We start from the raw sequence: 25,454 nt of genomic DNA on the forward strand, positions 1-25,454 counted from the left end.
AATGCCGGAGCACAGGAGGACGAAAAGATTACTGGACTGGGACCCACGGTGAGTAAGACGGAGACGAAGACCTGCTGTGAGATGGAAAAATCATATAGGAAATGATAGATAGAGACCTCAGAGATGGCGACTGGGAGAATAGAGTGCCATGGAAAACGAAAACGGAAAACTCATAATGGGAAAAAGCCAAGAAGAAGAAAGTAATTCAGCGAACTAGCACGGCTTAATATAAATAATAAATTCAATAAAATACTTTGTTCTTGGAAAATGAATCATTTTTATTAAAATTATAATTATTCGTCACAAACAAACAATAATATTGAGTTATATTCGCTGTCGGACAGACAGACAGCGTAGCTCAAATTTCTCACTTTTAGCAGAATCCTTGGATTATAAGCTTTCATTGGACACCTCGTTTGTCATTCTACCTGGTATAATGACATAGGAGTTGAGTTCACAGACAGACAGACAGACGGACGGACGGACAGACGGACGTGGATACTTCAACGTTTTCACATTTTTTCTAAATTGGTGAAAACAATATTAATTCGTACTCTGTTTTATTCGTAAGTGTATCTTTTCTTTTAATTTTTGGAGAAAACCTCATCCTTTTATTTATTAGTTTTTATATTATTTAATTATACAAGAATATATTGATTTATAGCATGTATCAATATCTTCATTCGATGTACCTATATGATACAATATATCGATGTATAATTTTTTTTGCCATCCCTGTTGAGACGTGATTTGGAAATTCTTCTTATGTAAAAGTCCTTACATGTTCGCTAAATTACTCTCGACTCGGCTAAATTGGTTTAGACTAGGCCGTACTAGTTTATCCTGAAGTGTGAGTCTTTATTATATCAGGATAAACTAGTTTGGCCTGAAGTGCGTGTATTTATATCAGGATGCGATAGGACAAACTAGTTTGGCCTAGGCCATACTAACGCGCTTAGGACAAACTAGTTTGGCCTAGGCCAAACTAGTTTATCCTGAAATCGGGTTTGGCCGGTAACAGATATACAAAATTATTATACAATATATACCTACAGGCAGTGCTGTTTTTGTGACGGTACGCGCCGGTACGCCGTACCGGCACCTTTTGGGACAAAAAATAAAAAACAACCAAATTATAAACAAATTCCTGTATTTCTTCCTTGCTCCTAAATAGCTTTAAAACGCCCTTATTGAGGCTAAATTTAAAAAGTTTTCCCGGGGGCAGACTCCCTTTATGAACCCTCCCCAGTCCCCCCGAAACATTGCGTACCGGAACCTTTATTGTTACAAAAACAGCACTGCCTACAGGTAACAATCAGTGTCAAATTACATAGAAACTTATAGTAATCTCATAAAAATAGAGCGTGTATAAACAAGAAGAGATCCTTTTATATGTTATAGTCAAAGCCCGAATTTCAGGTACTCCTAGGTTTGACTAGGCAATCCTCAGGTCTGACTGACGGTCTTAGTCAAAGCCCGAAATAAATTACAGTTTCGGCCTTTGACTAGTCAAACCTAGGAGAGGCAAAGTTGGTCAGGCAAAGGTCGAAATTTAATTTTATGAAATCGGGGTTTGACTAGTCAAACCCCGATCAGCTATTAAAATGTCGTAATTTGTTAAATTAGGTTTAATAAAACGTCATTTTTTTAATTTAAATGTTTATTATTTTTATATTGTCGTAATTAAAATAAAACAATTAGTGTTTATTCTCACACGTTGAGGCACTATGGGATTTAGAGTTGCACAATACGTTAGACCTTTTACATTTACCTACATAATTTTGAAAAACATTTCTTATTGCAGTATTGCAGCCTTGTCCTCCAAATTTAGAATCTTTTGTACAAATTTCTCTTAGAGACAGCTTAACGCCTGGAACATCTTCGAAATTAAGAAAAAAATTCGCGTTGCATTCTCTCATTCGATTTCTTGAAAAAAGTGTGTTTATTGTTCCGTATTTCGTACAAACTCCATATAAACCGTCAATTGTTTTATCTTGTACGACACCCAAAATTTCGAGCATCTCCTTTAGCTGTATTAAAGCTGGGGATAGGTTTTTTTTGAAGTTTTTCCGATCGAAATTGGAGGAAATTTTTTTAACTTACTTAATTGTTTTATAGCATTAGCCTGAGCATGAAGACCTTTAATCACCTTTCCTTTATTTCTTTTAATCGTTTCTGTCTGTGCACAACGCATGCATGTAACTTTTCTTTCGAAAAATGTTCATAGAATGCACCAAGTGTGCTGTCAGCACACACAACATATACCAACTGATTACAAATTATGCACGTATGAGCTCTCGTTGTGGCAAGTACAACAAACCACAAACCTGCAATGTCGATCGGAAAAACTGTAGCAATACCTATCCCCAGGTTTGATAGAGCCAAAGGAGATGCTCGAAATATTTTGGGTATTATACAAGATAAAACAATTGACGGTTTATATAGAGTTGGCATGAAATGCGGAACAATAAACACACTTTTTTCAAGAAATCAATAAGAGAATGCAAAGAGAATTTTTTAACTTCGAAGATGCTCCAGGCGTTAAGCTGTCTCTAAGAGAAATTAGTACAAAATATTCTAAATTTGGAATGCAAGGTTTTATAAAATGCTACTTCAATAAGAAACGTTCTTCAAAATTATGAAAGTGTAAAAGGTCTAAAGGCCGCGTCTCACCATCAAATAATTTGATCAAACAGTTTGAGCAAACTCCGGAAGTACGTCAAAGTGACGTCACAATTGCAGTTTTTTTGAAATTCTAAAAATCTGTGCTCTCACTATCAGTCTAGTTTGATCAAATTTTTTGTATTGAGTTGTCTAACTTGTTTGTACTTTATTTAAAATTAAAATTTTTCATTATTATCCACAATGAACACTCAGGATGTGACGTCACTAACTGTCACTTTCAGTTTGCTCAAACCAGTTTGATCAAATTATTTGATGGTGGGACGCGGCCTTTACGTATTGGGCAACTCTAAATGCCATAATGCCTCATCATGTGAGAATAAACACTAATTGTTTTATTTTAATTACGGCAATATAAAAATAATAAACATTTAAATTAAAAAATGACGTTTTATTAAACATAATCTAACAAATTATGACATTTTATTAGCTGATCGGGGTTTGACTAGTCAAACCCCGATTTCATAAAATTAAATTTCGACCTTTGCCTGACCATTTTAGTCTCTCCTAGGTTTGACTGGTCAAAGGCCGAAATTGTAATTTATTTCGGGCTTTGACTAAGGCCGTCAGTCAGACCTGAGGATTGCCTAGTCAAACCTAGGAGTGCCTGAAATTCGGGCTTTGACTATGACATATATACAGACTTACTTTTAACAAGTTGGATTGGCTGACCAAAGGGAATACAAATATATGGAGAATATCTAAAGAACTTACGTTTCGTCGATGATATAGATAGTCATTATTTCTTCGAAAATATTAATCCTTGTCCTTCTCTTGCGTTTCGTCTCTTTATCTCTATCTGCATCGCTTCCTGTCTCTTTGTCACTTCCATTCATTTTTCGTATTATAATAAAGCCATTAAATTAGGATATCAACTATCAATTATAACTAATATTTTAATTTAATAATTCTAATCTAATTTATTTTGAGGGCGAATCTGAATTCTTGTGATAAAATTATGTTTTTTATAATCATCAGCACGATCATGATTATTACAATTATACAATTACAATTTGGTCAAAAATGACCAATTTTAATTTAACCTAAATTACTACTGTTCCTTAAAATTAAGAGCTTACCCTAGGATAGTGCACTATTCTAACATGCACACGCGCACAAGCACCTAAGCTTTGCTTTTCACTATCACTCAAACTAGTTCAAAAGGCTTTGTCCTCTTCAATCTTCTAGTTTGCCCAGTAGTATTGAGGAGCTGGATTGTCTCAATATTCTCGCAGCTATGAAGTCATTGCTCGTGACTTTCTGCCATCTTCTTGATGATTGCCTGTTTGCCAAGTACCAAGCAGCATCTAAGATGTTTCTCAGCATTTTGTTCTGAAATCTTTGTAGTATTGTTATATTGCTTGCTTTAGTACACCCCCATAGTGGGTATCCATAAGTCCAAATGTTATGGAAAGATCAATGTTAGCTATTACTATAAGAGATAAAGTACCAAACCTAGAAATAACCACAAGAACAGGAGAGTCACGGATACAGTTGAAAGAATAGCCATAGCTAAATGAACTTGGACCCGACATGTTGCCAGATTGACGGATGTTAGATGGACCAAAAAGATTCTGGAATGGCTACCAAGCCAAGACATATCGAAGCATAGGAAGACAACTTACTAGATGGACGGATGATATAAAGCGCATCACCACAAATTGGATGCAAGTAGCTCAAGATAGAAATAGGTGGAAAATTTTACGGGAGGCCTAAGTTCAGCAGTGGACAAATATAGGCTAATTGATGATGATTATCAGCTCTAGAATGTGAAATATTTTGCGTTATAACCAGAAGCTAACATAGTAATTACACTAAACACTTTTTGCTTTGTTTTTCACTAAATACTTTTTGTTCTTTAATTTTGAACCATGAAGTATTTCGATGGATATCATAATATATTCTTCTGCAACACCACGAAACGAAATTCATCATCAAGAGATTCTGCTAACGTCTCTTTTGTATAATTTACGTAGCTGCCACTCCCAATTTTTCTGTATCTAAAAAAAACCTAATATGAATATTTTTATTAATAGTTATTATGAAATAAATTTAAAAACAACTTATAAAAGTCAACATTTCAGTATTGAATAGTGGCAATATATTCTGTTACAATATATAAACTTACTTTGGACGAAAGAGATTTTTAGACAAATTTGCGCACAAAAATAAATCACCAGTTTTCGCCAATTTTTCGCGATGATCGAATCATCGCGAATCAGCTGTTCCATGACGCATGACCAGCTAAGTTTCATTAAGCGCGTTTTTTATTGTTGTTGTCCCCTAGATGGCGCGCATAGTCCATTTTATTGAAATACAAAATTTGAATTATTTAGTATAAGGATATGTAGTAGTAGTACATATAAGGAATATATTATGAAAGTATAAGGATATGTAAAGGGGTATTTAGACCAGGGCGCATCTGTAAAAATATTAGTACATTTGGACGTTGAGAGGTGACTCAAATTTTTTTGCAGAAATTGCTTGAAAATAAATCAAATAATAATATTTGAGTTATCCTCCCTCTCAAAAAGGTCCGGAACATTGTTTAAATAATCAAAATGTCAAAAAATTAAGGAAAAATTCGATTTTTTTCTTGGCTTTTTAATTATAACTTTAAAAATATTCATTTCCGAGAAAAGTTGTACTGACATAAAAGTCGCGTTATTAAATTTTCTACAATATAGAATTGGTCAAAAATTTAAAAAATAGTCACCCTTGTTGCAAAATAGCAATAATTGTGAAAAAAACATACAAAAACAAGTATTAGTATTTTACGTTTTTCAACCATTTGTGCTACACTTAGGACCTTCATATTTCACCCTGAAAAACTTTATGATACAGTAAAACAATACAGTAAATTTCATTAAGATCGGTTCAATAGATTTTGCAAAATAAATTTTGAAATCCAGCTTTCGTAAAAAAAATTCATTTTTTCAAAATGTTACAGGACTGAAAATAAAGCAGATAGCAAGTTAAATTTTTTTGCGTATAGAAGTGTACTGTACCTTTCATTCGCAATTTTGCAAAATTAAAATCGATTAACACCACGGCGTCAGGAATTTTTTTAAATAAACATTAATTATTGGTGCTACGCGCAGGACAGCGGATAGTTTGCTCTGATTGGGCATTCCAATGACCTTTGATAACGATTGATACATTTTAATTTTTATTACATTTCGATATAAATAAATAAATTTGTTTATTGCAAAATAAAAACACATACTCTATCCTTTGAAATAACACTTTTATTAGAAAAAACTTTCTTTGTTCATATATTTTAACTAAAATAATAAAAGTTTATTATTTTTAAACATATGCAATTGTTTAAACAATATTTCACAAACAATAATAAAATTAGTTTGATTTTTGTGGAATTAAAATATTAAAATACAACAAAATATAGAGTAAGAAAATAATATATTAGATAAAGATTGGAAGAAATTTTGGTGGAAATCAACTTGTGTGAATCGAACACAGCTGTCCTGCGCGTAGCACCAAAAATTATTGTTTATTTCAAAAATTTTCTGACGCCGCGGTAATTAATTGATTTTAATTTTGAAAATTGCAAATGAAAGGTACAGTACACTTCTATAAGCAAAAAAAATTTTAACTTGCTATCTGCTTTATTTTCAGTCCTGTAACATTTTGAAAAAATGAATTTTTTTTGCGAAAGCTGGAATGCAAAATTTATTTTGCAAAATCTATTAAACCGATATTAAAGAAATTTACAGTATTGTTTTAATGTATCATAAAGTTTTTCTGGGTGAAATATGAAGGTCCTAAGTGTAGCATAAATGGTTGAATAACGTAAAATGCGAATACTTGTTTTTGTATGGTTTTTTCGCAATTATCGCTATTTTGCAACTAGTGTGACTATTTTTTAAATTTTTAACCAATTTTATATTGTAGGAAATTTAAATAGGCAACTTTTATGTCAGTACAACTTTTCTCGGAAATGAATACTTTTAAAGTTATAATCAAAAAACGAAGAAAAAAATCGAATTTTTCCTTCAATTTTTGACATTTTGATTATTTAAACAATGTTCCGGACCTTTTTGAGAGGGAGGATAACTCAAATATTATTATTTGATTTATTTTCAAGCAATTTCTGCAAAAAAATTTGAGTCACCTCTCAACGTCCATCTCAAAACAGATCCGCCCTGGACTAATTAGGAAAATATGGAGAAACTACACGGAACAATATGACATAAGAATGTTACAGTTTATTCGCATGAGTCATGTAGTGGATGTAAACATTAGTTGACAGCGATGTCGTCACCGGCAACATACGAGATGGCTATTTCCGTTCAGGTTATGAATATTTTTGGATAACAGTTACTTGTATAATCGCGTAAATTATTGAATTATTTTTTTCTTGCAGGTACATCAAAAGGGGTGCTTATTATGAGGCTAACTTTTTCTTAAAAGATTTTGCTCCGGACCCGGAACACCCATTTTCATCCCTTTAAAGGGGGTAATTTGTGGTTTTTGCGAAACGTAGCCCTGTACGTTTTTGCAAAAAATGATTGAATAGAAATATGAAGAGGACTATATTTCCTACAATTTGTTCCGTGATAGCATTTGTCTATCACCCACCGTGACCGTTTAGCGGGGGTGACGCCGCCCCAAAGTTGACAAGTTTTTTAAAAAGATGTTTAAAAAATATATTTTTCCCTCTAAAAAACTGTAATGGGAATCAAGAAGATTAATTTTCAAGAAGAAACACTGCGGCAATTATTAATCACAAATAAGTTACTGATTTTTTGGTACCTACTGGTTTCATTGCAGGGCAATTTCCCATTTTTAATTACTGGGTGTTACATTAAAAAAAAAACCTTTTTATACCATCTAAACCGATTATCCTAGCGTAAAAAACTTTCAGCGATTATCCATGTGCTGGTGTTATTTACAAATTTGTATAATGCACCCCAATTTTTTCCTGAAACCACCCCAAAAAAGGAGAATTAATCAAAAAAGTGGTTTTCTTGGAATCCTTCACACACCATGCCCTTTATTAAAATGCTGCATATATTATTTAAAAAATAAAACGGGGGTTGACAAAGAAAAAAATTATTTTTGCTTTTTGACCATATGGGCCTATACTCCTTCAATAGGGTTTTTTTTTTATAAATATATATGGTTAGTGCAACATCCCTGCGGAAACTACGCAAGCATGTTTTACGATTTTCTCATTACCTATGCATTTTTTTGAAACAAAACTTATGTATAATTAAAGACCATAATTTTCTCTACAAATTGCATTTTTTTCGTATAAGCAACCGTTACGGCACAGTGGCGCCGTAAACCTCAGAAATGTTTGGCGGGCTCCACTTTTTTTTATTTTTTTTTTTTTCGTCACCTATTCATTTTACTGATAACGTACTTATGGCAAATAAAAGAACACACTGTCTGGTACACATTATGATCTACGCATATTTTACTTTCTTTGCACCCTAAAGCCACAGGGTGCTCAAAATCAATTTTTGCACATTCTCTTTATTAATTCTCCTTTTTTTGGGTGGTTCCAGGGAAAATATGGAGATCCTTATACAAATTTGTAAATAACACTTGTACATGGGTAATCGCTAAAAGTTCTTTTACGCTAGCCTAAGCGGTTCAGATGGTATAAAAAGGGTTTCTTTTAAAACTAACACCCTGTAATTAAAAAGTTGGCAATTTTTCTTGGGCAGTTTCTTCTTGATTCCCATTACAGTTAGGGAAAATAATTTTTTTCTAAAATATCTTTTTTTAAAATTTGTCAACTTTGGGGCGCCAACCCCGCTAAATGGTGGGTGATAGACATATGCTGTCGCGGAATAAATTGTAAGAAATATAGTCCTCTTCATATTTCTATTAAGGAATTTTTGCAAAAACGTACAGAAAGGGTTACGTTTCGCAAAAACCACAAAGTACCCCCTATAAAGGGATAAAAATGGGTATTCTGGGGCGTAATCTTTTAAGAAAGGGTAAGGCTCATAATAAATAATCCTTAATATACCAGAAAAAATTAAACATGACTTGTGTTGAATTTGCGACGTTCAACCTCTGTTTCCTACACTAACAATAAAATCTAATAATCGAGAAAAGAGACAAAGTGATGTTAATAATATACCTACTGTTATTATGGAACGAGTAGATTCGTTTTGAGTAACTTTAACAACTGTAATCTTTGTTTACATGCACTGCATGTCTTATTTGAATTTAGTGTAGACTTCTGTATAATGCACAATTTAGTAATAACTTATACATTTTTTGAACACTAAAATATCCATAAGTACATAAAAGAAGTTAAAAGTAGAGAAAAAAAGTCGATCAAGACTAACTGTTCTATACCTATATGCTCTAATGTTCATTGGTTGTAACTCCGTTTTACGGACAACATATTCATATTCATCACAGTTACGGATACAGTATTTAGTCATTGTAACTCTTTTTCATTGGAAGCAATCAGTACTGCGTTGTCTGCGTATCTGAAATTGTTGACATTAATTCCCTTTATTTTAATGCTTGCATCTTGATCTAAGGCTTCTTTGAAGATAAATTAGAAGCAGATATTAAAAAGTAGAGGCGAGAAAATCCACCCTTGTCTCAGTCTACGTCGTATCTCCACTACTTCCATTCTAAGCAATTCATATGTTTGCACATTGATATAATAACAATCTCCCGTTTTATATCGCTGAAGCGGTTTTGGGCTTATAGCAGGGTAGTCTGCTATACCTAGGGCCTACGGTATACAAGGAAGGTAACAGCCTATTTATTACCCCTGGTTTTACCCGAGGTACTCATTTTATTCAGGATGAGTCGACCTGGGGCCTATAGACATTTTTAAAAATGTCTAGTTGTTCTTGCCGGCGCTAGGATTTGAGCCCCGGCCTACCAGCACTCGAGCCAAGCATACTACCGCCTGATCTACGCCGGCCCTCTTGCACATTGATGCCAAGACAAATTTTTGATAATACGGAGGTCTTGGTCATCAATTCCCACCTGTTGTAAGACACCTGTCAGTTTGTCGTGGGTGATACGGACAATGGCTTTTTCAAAGTTGATAAAACACATATGCACAGGTTATTCTATATCTCTACATCTTTGCACCTTGACTGGCAAACTGAAGAATGGTTATGTGGTTTCAAGGTTGTGTCTGAAACCAAAACTGTGTTTCGCTTAGTTGTAAATTCTTGACTGAAGTATTCTTAAGAACATTTTCAGTGCATGGCTCATCAGACTGATGGTGCTATGCTATGATCGCTACATTATTTAGCGTTTATGTTTTTCGTTATCATTACAAATGCTGACAGTTGCCACTCTGTTGGTACATGCCATGTCTCTTATATTTTATTTTAGAGGTCTAGAAGAGAATATTTACCTTTATCGTAGAGTAGTTTGATTATTTCACCGGGAATTTCATCTGGCCCAATTGCTTTCCTATTCTTTGAGAGTTGTATAGCTCTTTCCATTTCAGCGAAGGTTATGGTTGGACTAGTCGATATATTTTCCGTTTGAATCTCTGTTCTTTCGTTATCAAACAGTACCTCAATAATATATCATCTTCACCTCTCCAGTTTGTCTTGTTTATTGACTCTAATATTTCGTTGTTTCTCAAGTAAAATACTTGCAGTTGACCTATCATCATCATCAATGGTGCTACAGCCCTATGAAAGAGCCTCGACCTTCCCAAGTCTTTTACGCCAGTCAATCCTATCTATTGCCAGTTTGCTGCGCCTATTTTTTTCCCATCCTCATCTACACCATCCTTCCATCTAAGTTTTGGCCTACCCCTATTTCTACTTCCCACAGGTTGTGACATAAGGATTCTTCTAAGGGGGTTGTTATGCTGTGATCTTGTTAGATGTCCTGCCCACCTTAGTCTTCCTATTCTTATAAGAGATACTACGTCTTTACCACCAAATATATACCTCGTAGTTGTACCCCCTCCTCCAAATACCATTTTCACAGATGCCACCAAATATTCCTCTCAGGATCCTTCGCTCAAATATAAGCAGAAGGTTTTCATCTGCCTTGGAGATGGTCCATGTCTCCGATCCATATGTCAACACTGATTGTATAAGGGTTTTGTATATGGTTATTTTTGTTTTTTGGCTCAAGTTTCTGCTTCTCATATGCCTACTCAGTTCAAAATAGCATTTGTTCGCTAGGATTATCCTTCGCTGGATTTCTTCCGTCATGACGTTCTCCTTGGTGATCAGGGAGCCTAAGTATGTGAATCTGTCTACCACTTCAAAGGTAGAGTTATCAACAGTGAATTGGTGACCGATGTTTCTGGCTCTATTGTTGGGTGTTGATGCCATCATCTTAGTTTTCTCCTCGTTTACTTTCAGGCCCATATTTTTTTATGCATTTGAGAAGGTGGTATACATTTCTTCTAGTTTGCGTGTTGGGCGGGCAACTAGGTCTACGTCATCTGCATATGCCAAAATTTGGGATGATTTATTAAAAATATTTCCTCTGTTGTTTATTCGGGCATCTCTGACCGCCTTTTCCAGAGCTATGTTGAAGAGGAGACACGCCAGCGCATATCCCTGTCGCAGCCCCACATTCGTTTCAAACGCCTATTGAACCTAGCGTGCAGTTGACCTATATGATCCAGTTATTTCTTGAAGCTTTCATTCTTTTTCTACAATTCTTCTATTACGAAACATTTGTTACTGTACCATTTTTCTTTTGCTTCCCGGATTTTCCTCCTGATTTTTCTATCGATTTATTGTATTGTTTAGTGTTTTATTTTTCTGTTTTCCATTTGTCTCAAGATTTTATCAGTGATCCACTATTGTTTGTGTTTATTAATAGTTTTATACTTCTTGGTTGTTTCTTGCATGATGGTTTTGATCAGACTCTTACTACTGCAATTATATTAGGCTCTTTATATAATTCTTCTCTATGTTTGTTCTTCGTGTCCATAGATTGTTTATCATTTTTTCCTCAAATATGCTTCGAAGTATTTTTCTTTTCAAACTTTTAACATTGATCGCTCAGTTTTTGTCATAGTCCAGGTTTCTGAGGCATACGTAACTATAGGTCTTATTACAGTTCTGTTCCGAATTAAAATGCTTTGGATATATTTTTGCTTCTGAATAATCTATTGAGTGCATACATGCAGCCATTTAAGGATTTAACGATATCTTTGATCTGTAAGTAAAGAGGTGAGGAATTTTCGTAACATAAGTCAGCTGATTATAATTGGTGAAGGAAATAGGTTTATAAAAACAATTTACTATTATAAACAAAATATATTTATATTTTATTTTAAATAATACACAAAAAATATTTACACACTAAATAAAATATAGGTTTATTTTATTCTAAAATAGATGTTATGTTATATTCATAGAGTGAAATCATTAGTATTGTAATTTGAAACTATTATTTAATGTGAAGGCGACGTAAATTATTTAAATATAAAATATTGGCATGTATAACACGATAAATCTTATAGACAATTGACAATATTTCATCCAATTATCGAGAATAAATAAAAATTACATACTTTCAAAACAAATGAAAGAAAACTTCTCTAAAGATCAACAGATTACACCATGGACATCAAGCCATAGAATACAAGAGTTGTGTTTCAAAGTCCTTTGTTCCAAAGGACTTTGGGAGTTCCTTTCAATCTTCCATTCTCAATAAACATATCAGAGCTTCAATGGATTAGTTTGTGCAACACCTTCTGCTTGACACACTGTTCTGGAAATGGCACTCATTTTTGAAAAATTGTCTAGATATTTGCCTGAAGCTACAATATCCAAGTTGGCTTTCACCCTGTCTGTTGCCTGAAATTATAAAAACACCATTTAGTATTTTCTAACGCCAAACTCTGGTTTTAATATTGTCAGTCAAATGTGTTGTGTTAGTGTATCTATGGTTGTCATGCAGGGGCTGTTGGATATGAGAAGGAAATCGAAGGGAGAATAATAAAATAGTGACTTGTACTGTCATTGAAGAAAATGGGATTTCGCAAATGATGTGTTATAAATTGTAAAAATTATACGTTGCTCCACAATATTGATATAATAGGAACTTATTAAAGTAAATTTAATCAATGGTATTTTGCTTGTAGTACGATATTTACTTTTTCTTAGAGGATGGAAAATTTTATACTCCCCCAGGAGAGGGAATGTACCATCTGTGCTTCAAGCGAAAGTGAGACTTTCGAGTAATATCAGAGTAATAAAAGTAACGATTTGCCTCTCTGTATAGTAATCGTTACTTTCGGTATTCGTAAGTAACGAGTACTTTGTAACGAATAGTTACATTTTCAACATCACTAACATTTGGTAAGTACAGCAAAATTATTTATATGTTACTGATAACAACAATAATTAAAACTGCTAAGTATATTATAATAAACTTTATTTTACATAGTTGAAATTAACGTTTAGTATAGAGGGTGTTCCATCCATATGTGTGAATATAAACATATATAAATCGTATCTTTTTGCGTTAATAGGATGGACCCAATGAATTCAGTTCCTCTTATTTCTTTCTTCGACGATAAAGTCACCACAACGCTATAATTTGATTTCGCTCCATATGATATGATATAACTATACCTTTTATTCTACGAAATTATATTTAGTTTTATAGGGTAAACGACTCGGTGAAGACTGGAGTAGGGCGGCGGTCACGTATTGTGTGAAATTATCTAAAAACAACATTTAAAACGAGGGTAACAACATTTAAAAATGAGTGGATGACAGAGGGTCTTTTAAATTCTGTACATGAAAAACATAGATTGTAATGTTGTTCTGAAACTATTTCCTTGTGGAATTTTTGTAATAAACTATTCTAAATGGGAAATAAGCCACAACTGAACTAAAAAAATAATTGTATTAACGTTTCGACGCCCAAATCGGATGTCGAAATGTTAATAAAATAATTTTTTTTAGTTCAGTTGTGGCTTATTTCCCATTTAGAATAGTTTATTACATAGATTGTATGAGCTAATTAGATGAGCTAATCCAAGATCCCACAAATAACTTAGTAGAACAACGATTATAAAAACAAATTAGGACTTTTAATTAAAACATAAGAAATAATAACGGACAAAATAGAAATTGCAAATGAATTAGATACGCATTACAATACATTAAGACAAAAGTATAAATACCCATTTGTAATGATACATCGTAATGATACATATCAGACATCGTATCATGTACCTACCTCAGCCACAAAGTGTAAATAAAAATATACCAAACAACACAGCAAAATATCTTCGTGCGACTCAAGTCTTATTGTGTGAAAAGGATAGGTACGTCAAAACTACCGCACGAGAAAACCCTCGCACGTTCAAAATTCTTATAATGTGAAACAGCCCTAAAGAACTACTTACTTCAAGAATCCATGCCTCCGTCATCAATTTTTCGTGATTAGCTGTCGGTGAATTTTCTTTAAGGGATTGACTAGCTCTTGAAAGTACGACAGTACTGCTATAAATGTCAAAGGCTGCGTTTGCTAGACGATTTAAGACGCACTGTTCATTTACAATATTTTTTCCATATTTTATCAACAACATTTCAACTGCTTGCCCAAAGGAATCCACAGACTGGAAAAGATTTTTAATTTTATTTTCACACACATCTAAATAATGCATAAAAAGGAATGGCCTATATTTTAAATGAGCACCAAAGCAATTACTGAGCGCCAACATTACCTACCAAGTTTTATACTCTCGTCTCCAAAAAAATTATTTGGCAATCAAAAATAATAACCGAGCACCAAAAAACCTCAACTAGAAATAGAATTTATGAACACCTGAAATGTTAATGAATCAATGACTTAAATATTTAAGCCGCACCTAAAGTAATAAATGAACATCGAAAATATTAAATAATCTCCAAAATTAATTAACGACATCCATTACACTCTTTCTCGCTTTTTAGTTATCGCTTCTGAAATGGTAACTGAATGGTCAAACAAATATAAACTGCAAAACCAAACAGTTTCAAAGCAGCCAACTGTAACTTTAAAACAATGGACTGATGCCTACCAGTGCGTTAAAATGCCTAAGCGGGTGCCCAAAAAACATTATTACGAAGAAAAAACTCATTTTAGAACTTCGAGTGAGGATGCATTAGGGTAAGAACAGAACAAGTGGGTCGAGGTGGAGGTGTAGGTCGCGGTGGATGCTACTAGTTAAGTCGCGGTCGATGTCGACAGCACATAGCAAGGAGGTCACCTGCGCTATCAGTCGAGCTAGAACCACTATCAAGTGAAGTAGTTTAATGAAATTTCAATGTCAAAAAGACTGCTTTTGCGATTTTGTGTCAGTCAAGTGATGATAGTGATGAAATGTCAGCTGTAAATAATAGCTAGATAAGCTTCTCCACATCTTCAATAAGGCCTTTCCTTTAATTCCTATTAAGCCAAAACATCGGAAACCTTGGGTTACGAAAGGTATTCGCATATCAGCTAAAAATATGCGTTCACTACTATACATCAAGAAATTTACTACCAATGTTGCTGTCACTGAATATATCATGAAGTACAGGACAACATATCTAAAACTTGTCAGGTCAGCTAAAAAAGCCTATTATAAAAATCGTCTGGGAAGCTCTAAAAGTGTTGCAAAAGAAACTTGGTCTATAATAAGCGATCTTCGAAATAAAACTAACACAGCTCAATCATTTTCCCTTCCAAATCCTGAAAGTCCAAACGACTACTTCGTTAATGTGAGTAAAAATATAACATCAACAATTTTGCCGCAACAAGATCCCATTTCCTATCTTCCTAATTCAAGACAGGTCTCGAATTCATTATTTTTACGACCAGTCGATAACTCTGAACTGATCCAAACAATCAATAGTATCAAAAGCAAATCATCCTGTAGTACTGATGGACTATCTATAAAAATTTTCTCTAATCTCACAGAAAATGTGTTGGAAATCCTCCTCTCACTAATTAATGATTCCTTCGAAAAAGGTAAATTTCCAGAGTGCCTAAAGACAGCCATTATTATTCCTCTTCATAAGGGTGGCGAAAAATCTGATGCCTGCAACTATAGACCTATTGCCTTACTACCGGTACTCTCCAAAATTATTGAGAGACTCATTAAAACTCGACTTATGTCCTTTATCGTTGATAACAACATTTTATCACAAAATCAGTTCGGCTTTTTAACAAATAAATGTACCACTGATGCCATGTTTTCTGTACTACATGAGGTTTACCAAGCACTAAACAATAATCTTTATACTGCCACTGTTTTCTGCGACTATGCCAAAGCTTTTGATTGTGTAAATCACGACATCTTGATTACAAAACTAAATTTCTATGGAATTCGAGGTATTTCTTTGAATTGGTTCCAATCCTACTTGAGTAATCGGAAACAACTAGTTAGAGCAAATGATACTGACTCTAGTCTCAAAAACATCGTATGTGGAGTACCACAAGGTTCAGTATTGGGTCCTATACTGTTCCTTATCTTTATAAATGACATCACTAATTTAAAAATCAATGGGAAAATTTTTCTTTTTGCTGGTGATACCAGTATCACTTGGAGCAACTCAACTATTGCATCTCTTCATGAAACTATAATTTCGGATCTACTGACGATAAAGACCTGGTCTGACTCTAATTTACTCTCTTTTAACGTAAATAAAACAGTAGCATTATCCTATAAAGGAGCTTTTCAACCTTTGCCTCTTAATAACAGCCAGATCAGTATCGTTGATTCTGTAAAATTTCTTGGTATTTTTTTAGACAATTTAGCATCTTCTAAAATAACATATTTTTCGTTGTTCGAGTCTCATCTTCGATATGGTCTTCCTTTTTGGGGTTCTAGTACAGCTGCTCAATTTGATGTCATTTTTAGATTGCAAAAAAGAGCAATAAGATATCTGTTTGGCCTCAGAAGATCTACACATTGCAGAAGTTACTTCAGAAATCACGAAATTTTAACACTTCCATCTTTATATATTCTAGAAACCGTTTGTTTAATTCGAAAACACCTTCATGTCTTTCCATCAAGGCCCAATCATCTTTACTCCACCAGAAATTCAATCTTTGATATTTATTTACCGATTCCATCCACTGAGTTAGTAAAGAAATCTATATTATATTCCGCAAAGAAACTGTACAATCATCTTCCGTTACAACTTAAATCTGCAACATATTTCCCAAAGTTCCGTAAAATGACAAAAGCCTATCTATCCAAAAGACCATATTATTCAATAGAAGAATTTCTTAATGAATAACTAAGAAAATTGGGTTCCATACGCAGTAGCATAAACTTGTCAGTTCCTTATGTTGTACCTATTTTATTTTATTTGTTCAATTTGCAATTTATATATAGGGTGAGGCAGATAACTGGCCTATTAGAAATATCTCGAGAACTAAAGGCAACACAATCATGAAAATTGGAATAAAGTGGTTTTGATGGATGATCTATTAAATGAAAATATTTTCATCTCTTTGCAACTTCCGGTTATGCCGGAAGTTGCTTATAACTTGGTTTTTTTAAATGGGACACCCTGTATATTTTTACATTTTTGGATTCTCCTCAATATCTTTCTTAAAATATGAGATTTTGTAATATTATACAGGGTATTTTAAAAGATATTTTCTTTTTTTTATTAATTTCGTAGCAACATTCACACCCTGTAGAATTGTAATAGTTTGACATTAAAAACTCTGCTTACGTTCAAGTGATTTTTAATATAGTCTATTATCGTTAAGAATCATTAGTATAGCTAATTTTGAAATATTAGTATACAGGGTTGGTCGAAACTTGGAATAAATATTTTCTGAGTTTTCTTAAATAGAACACCCTGTATTTTAGTATTGTAATGAAATGATATTTCATAGTACTTTTTTATTTTATAAGTATTCCCTATACCTAACTGCTTTAATTTGTGAGTTATTGGTGATTCAAGCTAAACATTAATTGCAACAAATAATACGTAAAATTTTATTAGGTTGGCCATGAAAATATTCAATCACAAACAATTTTTCAGAAATAAATACATATTAATCCAGACCGATCCTTAAAATTACCAATAATGGTTTAGCTATCAAAATAGCTACGTAGTTAAGATTGTTGGTGCGACTAACAATTACGCACAAATTAAAGCAGTTAGGTATAGGGAATGATTAAGAAATAAAAAAGTACCATAAAATATAATTTCATTACAATACTAAAATACAGGGTGTTCCATTCAAGAAAACTCAGAAAATACTCATTCCGAGTTTCGACCAACCCTGTATACTAAAATTAAAAATTTAGCTATACTAATGATTTTTAACAATAGTAGACTACATATATTAAAAATCATTTGATCGTAAGTACAGTTTTATATGTCAAACTACTACAATTCTACAGGGTGTGAATATTGCTACGAAATTAATAAACAAACGTAGTTAGCTTTTAAAATACCCTGTATAACATTACAAATCCTCATATTTTAAGAAAGAAGGCATCGAAGAGAATCCAAAAATGTAAAAATATACAGGGTGTCCCATTAAAAAAACGAAGTTATAAGCAACTTCCGGTATAGCCGGAAGTTGCAAAGAGATGAAAATATTTTCATTTAATAGATCATCCTTCAAAACCCCTGTATTCCAAATTTCATGATTCTGTTGCTTTTAGTTCTCGAGATATTTCTAATAGGCCAGTTATCTGCCTCACCCTGTATATTTTGCAATAAATTGTTTTTGTCTTGGCTTTTATATCTTATACTGTACATTATTGACGATTTATACCCACAATTCAAAATTAAAAAATAATATAACTCGATTAAGAAAGAAACTAAGCCCCAATAATTTCTCTTCCACAGAAGAGACCGATGAAACACATTCTCAGTCAGAACTCGAAAATGTCTAACCCCTATATATTACAGTGGAATATCAATGGGTTCTATACCCATTTAGAACAATTAAAACTTCTAATAAATGAAACATGCCCTAAGATCTTATGTCTTCAAGAAACTCATTTTAAGCAATCCAATATTAATTTTCAAAACTACCAATGTTTTCCAAAAAACAAAATAGCACAACAAGCAAGTGGCGGAGTAGCCATCTTTGTAAGAACAGACCTAGAAGCTAAGCCAAAGAAGATCTCATAGAATCACAGACGATGACCTCAAGACAATCCTCACCAAAAAAGTTTCATCAGTGTTAAATATTTAAAAGACATCAAATTGTATAACTCTATTTAATGTAATACTTTGTATTGTTATATCCACTAATAACCCTGCGCGGTTGATGTGGTTTTGTGTTTAAATAAAAAAAAAAACTTTTAACAATATTTTTAAGTTTATAGGAAAGGAATAATGAAGTAATTCGTGAAATCTTTAAGCCGACAACCGTCTTTAGACATTCCCAACTTTCTAAGTAAACATTTTGTAAAGGAAAGATTATAATTACCTGTTATTATAATAAACCTTATGATTAATTATAGCGTTGGGTTATTCAATCAACGAAATATGAAATGCATTAAAAAAATCCTGATATTGATTCGTTAAATTGATAAACAGAATTTCATTTATAACTGTAATAACAGTTATTTTCCACGCTAACAAAAATAAACAGAATAATTCAATTTGAACGTTACGAATTGTCCGTTACGAATTTGTATAGTTACGAATTGTCGCGTTACGAGATGTCATGGAACCGTTGTTGGGGCTTAAATATATTATTTTGATGTCGATTCTTGGTTATTTTGGTGTTCAAATATTTAGTGTTTAAGTAAGATTTGTGGTGTTAACAATAATAAGTTACTGCTGAAATAGATAAATAAACTTCACAACTTAATACTTTGGCGCTCAAAAATAAATAATTTGGTATTAAAATTTTGGTGCTCAATTATGATATTTGGTGCCAAAAGACAAACGTTTGGAGACTATATCGATTTTACATTGGTGTTCGGTTAAATACCAGCCAAAAAGAATATTATAAAACCTCGTCTAACCTGCCATTCTGTGACACATGTTTTGCTATTTTTAGCTCTTCATACAGAACTTTCTGGTAAAGACGAGGAAGACTAACATACTAAACTGATGAAGAACTTACTCTTGCAACTACTTGTGATGACGGAATTAACTCTCTGTGAACCAAATGATCCATGGAGGGAGGCGAACTCAAACCAACTTTTCTACCCACTCTTTTGGACGCTTCTTCAAATATAAGACCTAAATTGGCTGTTGGATTCTTGAAAGCACTTTGCAATTCTCTTAAATGTGCTCCTGAATATTGAATTCCAGTTAAGGCTACAAACAACCGTAAAATGTCATTGGTTCCTTCAAATATCCTGAAAATTCTTAAGTCTCTTAAAATCCTTTCCAAACCGGTTTCTTTCATAAAGCCCATACCGCCTAAAATTTGGATAGCTTCGTCACAAACATACCACGCGGCTTCAGAAGCAAAACACTAAAATTAAACAAACAAAAAAATGTCATCTGATGTAACTTATTAAAATATTAACATGATTTAATGGGAATATACCACAATTTTAATTAACGGGACTTTTACTTTTTTTATGTAAAAATATTCCTTATTCTGGGGCCACACTAACGTTAACGTTTAACGTTCATTGTTGTATTAATTTTTACACCAAAAATGATGAATTAAACTGCGCATTAAAGTGACTGGCCACACTTATTTTAGCGCGTATATTCAGTAGCAAACGCGTTTTTTAATCAAATAATTTCAAGATGGAAGTCGAAGCTGCTATGCTGTTATATTTTATGACTGCTAATTATTATTTTATAAATGGAGCAAGCAAAAACCAAGACTTAAAAGAAGATGGTGGATGATCAAAATGCACAGAAAACGATTTTTTACATTTATTTAAATGAGTCGTATAGTACCCCATAAGAGTGTCTTTTCTCTTTTTTAAATCTTCTACCGTCACTGGAAAAGATAATGACTGCACAATTCGACGCCAAGCGTCACCATGTACACCTCGATTTTGGTGTGATTTTTGTCGGGATCCCATAAACAAGATTCTGTTTCAAACACTGTTAAAATTTCAATAATTTTTTCATTGCACCACTCCATTTTCTTAGAATAGTATGTACTTATTTTATGTATTTCACAAAACAAATTACACTGCTGCACTGCAAGCTAGAACTTCTGGAACCAGAAGTTCTACAGCAAGAAGGTCCAGTTACCATGAAATATGGAAATAGGGGAAGCTAGAGGCTGCAAAAGAGATGGTGACACCAGACAAAATAAAATGGGCAGTAAGTTCATTTAAACCATATAAATCACCGGGAGCGGACGGGATTTATCCTGTACTTTTGCAAAAAGGTGCAGAAGCAATGTACAAGCAAATGTGTACAATACTTCGTGCAGGTATTGCGCTGGGGTATGTACCAGTTGCTTGGAGGTCGACAAGGGTAGCATTCATACCTAAGCCTGGTAAGGGTGGACGTATGACTGCAAAGTCCCTTAGACCAATAAGTTGATGTCCTTTGTACTAAAGACATTGGAAAAACTGGTAGATAGACATATTAGGGATGGAATATTGGTTGAAAGACCAATAGAACAAGACCAATATGCATATAGGCCAGGTTTATCAACAGAAACAGCACTGCACCATCTAGTACGGAGGGTGGAGTATGTTCTGGAAAACAAAGAGATGATGTTGGGAGCCTTTCTCGACATAGAGGGAGCCTTCAACAACACCTCATTCGATGTAATCACAAAGGCCATCCGGCTGAAAGGAGTGGATGAAATAAGCTGCAGGTGGATAGAATGCATGCTTAAAAGCCGTGTGGTATATTCGACACTGATGGGCGAGACCATGTCAGCACGGGTTGCCAGAGGATGCCCACAGGGAGGTGTATTATCTCCGTTAGTGTGGATGGACTGATGGTTATGGACGGACTGATTGGAACGCTCAACAGGAAAAAATATAATGTCCTGGGCTATGCAGATGATTTTGTCATTCTGGCACAGGGTAAGTTCAATACAACTGTCAGGGATAACATGCAACAGGCCCTGAATGTAGTATCAAAATGGACAAGTGAGGTAGGATTGTCCGTAAGTCCTCACAAATCCAAAATAGTAGCCTTCACCAGAAGGACAAAATTAGAGGGAATAGAACCTGTGAATCTCATGGGGATTTCCCTAAAGGTGGAGAGGGAGGTAGAATATCTCGGAGTCATAATAGACTCAAGGCTTACCTGGAATCAACACCTGGAACGAATAACCAAAAGAGCGATGGCCACTGTAATGGTGACCAGACGCACACATGGCAGAACATGAGGACTTAAACCGGACATGATGTATTGGATATACAACATGATGGTAAAGTCCACAATAACGTATGCAGTATTGGTCTGGTGGCCAAAGGTGCAGCAGAGAAATGCTATAGAGAAGTTAGGCAAGATACAAAGGCTTGTCTGTCTCAGCATAACAGGAGCAATGAGAGGCACACCAACTGCAGCAATGGAAGCCTTACTAGACCTTCCTCCCTTACACATCACAGTGAAGGGCGAGGGAAGGATGGGGTTACTGCAGCATCAAAGATATATGCGGGGATCCGATATGGGAGATGATAACAGACCATTCTATCCCCAAATATAAAATGGAAATACCTTTTCAGGTGGAAATACACTCCAGAGAGGTATAGGAAGATCCTGGCAGACATCTGAAGTATGAGGGCCACACCTGGTATACAGATGGGTCCAAGACAGAAGATGGTTCGGGATCAGGAGTATATAGTGAGGATAGGAACTATAACGGTTCCATCCCACTAGGAGAATATACCTCTGTATTTCAGGCGGAGGTATATGCAATCCTGCACTGTGCACGGATAAATAGATTGAGGACTTATACTAATAAGAGAATCAATATCTGTTCAGACAGCCAAGCGGCCTTGAGGCCTTTAAAGAATCCAAGGATAACCTCAAGGCTTGTATGGGAATGCCGCGAAGAACTTGACACCCTGGCGGAACATAATGAGGTACAACTCATTTGGGTGCCTGGACATCAGGGATCGCTGGTAATGAAAAAGCTGACGAACTTGCTAGACGAGGATCAGCAACAAGATACTTCAGTCCAGAACCGGCACTGGGAGTGCCCAAAAGCACAATCAGAGACAGATTAAGAGGCTGGATACGAAGACAGCACAAAGAATACTGGGCAGAAATTCCCATGCAAAAGCATGCGAAGAGATTTATACCTCAGACATGCGCAAAAAGAGCTGAACAACTGTTCAAAATGAACAGGAATCAGCTCAAAATCACTATAGGTTTCTTAACTGGACACTTTCCAGTAAAAGGACACCTACACGCGATAGGACTATATAACGGATATCTCAGCTGCAGACTATGCAATAGAGAGACCGAGACAGTCAGACATTTCTTGTGCGATTGTGAGGCGCTGGATCGTAAGAGACAAGCAATATATGGAGACTGCAAACCAAGTCCGACAGTGTGTGGCACTAACCCAATGGACCTTTACAGGCTAGTGAAGGGCACTGCTATATTGGATTGGGGGTCATGAGAACAAATGGAAGAAAGCACAATAAGCTAAAAAGCTGCAGTGCCACCGGGGTGCATGCACGGACGGCTTCCAGGAAAAAAAGCTAGAACTTGTTGCGTATAACTAAAACAGCGTCAGTGTAGCCAAAACAACGCGATAAGTGATGGAATGGCTCCTTTGATGTGTCGAAAGAAACCGACACTCGAGCTATCGTCTAACGTTTAACGTGATTAATAATCGCAATAACAAATTAGCGCACTAAGTCGTGGCTACACCTCTGCTTAATGTCAAATAATGCGATAATTAACGACATTAGACGTTAGTGTGGCCCCAGCATTAGTATCATAGAAATACTGTCCTAAATTTTTATTAAAAAATTTGAAAGAGAAACTACGTTATAGCTGTATTTATAACGGTACACTGAGCTAAAACTCGTTTATATACAACAACGTGCGCGACGCCTGGCCTGTGCAGCTGAAACTCGACAGTTGGGTTCTAAAACTTATAAAGCGAGCACGTATTTTATATTATTGAAATTTATCGATAATTATTGTTTCGAAAATCGGTAAAAATGCTTGGATCTAGTTGTCATTTAAAAGTCAGTCGAAGTAAGGGGACGCAACAAAATAAGCATTCGTGATAAAAAAAAAATCTATTATCTGTTTTTATACGACGCGCCGTTTACATGCAAAAAATAAAACATCTTAATGCTTGCAAAGTGTTCGACATAGTTTCTATATTATTATAAATGTATAGAAATTTATTTCGAATACCTGTAAGCGTTCACATGTTTTATTTTTTTTTTCATAAAAACGGATTTGAATTGAACGGAATTCAAAAATTATTTTTAATTTAAAATATGTCGGCGGCGTACTTTTTTTTTCTTTAAACTAATGCAAATCATTGCCCATATGCGCGTCAATGGTGAATATAAAATTGTTAGTTGTATGTCAAAAAATGCGCACTAGTTACCTGTCAAAACACACCAAATTTGATTCGCATATCCCAACCGGTTTTAGAGCAATAAATAAATCGTTAGTTTGTAAGAAAAATTTCAACACCCCATATCTCGGAAACGAAGCATTTGCAGACATACGTTTATCGAGCAAACTGTCATTATTTATTATTTTTCATCATTTTTATTATTCCAGTCTTTCTAGCGTATTTGTGCCAATGAAACCAATTGAGGCATTGCATTTTGCAAAATTACCATATAATTTTTACAACATTATTTGTAGCTAGGTTATATGTAAAATCATATGGATAGCTGTAACAAAATTGAACTCAAAACCAAACATGATATTTCTGAAACTGTGATTTTATAGACGTCATAATTTGAATTTGCTCTCCTGAAAAGTAGCAAAAATGGACATAGCAGCTTTTGGCAAATGCAATGCCTCAATTGGTTTCATTGGCACAAATACGCTAGAAAGACTGGAATAATAAAAATGATGAAAAATAATAAATAATGACAGTTTGCTCGATAAACGTATGTCTGCAAATGCTTCGTTTCCGAGATATGGGGTGTTGAAATTTTTCTTACAAACTAACGATTTATTTATTGCTCTAAAACCGGTTGGGATATGCGAATCAAATTTGGTGTGTTTTGACAGGTAACTAGTGCGCATTTTTTGACATACAACTAACAATTTTATATTCACCATTGACGCGCATATGGGCAATGATTTGCATTAGTTTAAAGAAAAAAAAAAAAGTACGCCGCCGACATATTTTAAATTAAAAATAATTTTTGAATTCCGTTCAATTCAAATCCGTTTTTATGAAAAAAAAAAATAAAACATGTGAACGCTTACAGGTATTCGAAATAAATTTCTATACATTTATAATAATATAGAAACTATGTCGAACACTTTGCAAGCATTAAGATGTTTTATTTTTTTGCATGTAAACGGCGCGTCGTATAAAAACAGATAATAGATTTTTTTTATCACGAGTGCTTATTTTGTTGCGTCCCCTTACTTCGACTGACTTTAAATGACAACTAGATCCAAGCATTTTTACCGATTTTCGAAACAATAATTATCGATAAATTTCAATAATATAAAATACGTGCTCGCTTTATAAGTTTTAGAACCCAACTGTCGAGTTTCAGCTGCACAGGCCAGGCGTCGCGCACGTTGTTGTATATAAACGAGTTTTAGCTCAGTGTACCGTTATAAATACAGCTATAACGTAGTTTCTATTTCAAATTTAAAAAAAAAAATTTAGGACAGTATTTCTATGATACTAATGCTGGGGCCACACTAACGTCTAATGTCGTTAATTATCGCATTATTTGACATTAAACAGAGGTGTAGCCACGA

At 34.2% G+C, this 25,454-nt stretch overlaps 1 protein-coding gene across 1 annotated transcript in view; it reads right to left on the bottom strand.

The window, feature by feature from the left end:
* Window positions 1-11,910: 11,910 nt before the first annotated feature.
* LOC126893250 (very long-chain specific acyl-CoA dehydrogenase, mitochondrial) overlaps window positions 11,911-25,454 on the bottom strand; it is a 49,933-nt gene continuing 36,389 nt past the window's right edge. Inside the window, exons 7-9 of the mRNA XM_050663236.1 lie at window positions 19,711-20,067; window positions 14,036-14,248; window positions 11,911-12,473 (exon numbers count right to left, since the gene is read on the bottom strand). Coding sequence (XP_050519193.1) covers window positions 12,336-12,473; window positions 14,036-14,248; window positions 19,711-20,067 — 708 coding nt within the window. The 3' untranslated portion in view covers window positions 11,911-12,335. The remainder of the gene's footprint in view (window positions 12,474-14,035; window positions 14,249-19,710; window positions 20,068-25,454) is intronic.

This window comes from Diabrotica virgifera, chromosome 10, assembly GCF_917563875.1.
Source record: "Diabrotica virgifera virgifera chromosome 10, PGI_DIABVI_V3a".
Taxonomy (NCBI): Eukaryota; Metazoa; Arthropoda; class Insecta; order Coleoptera; family Chrysomelidae; genus Diabrotica; species Diabrotica virgifera.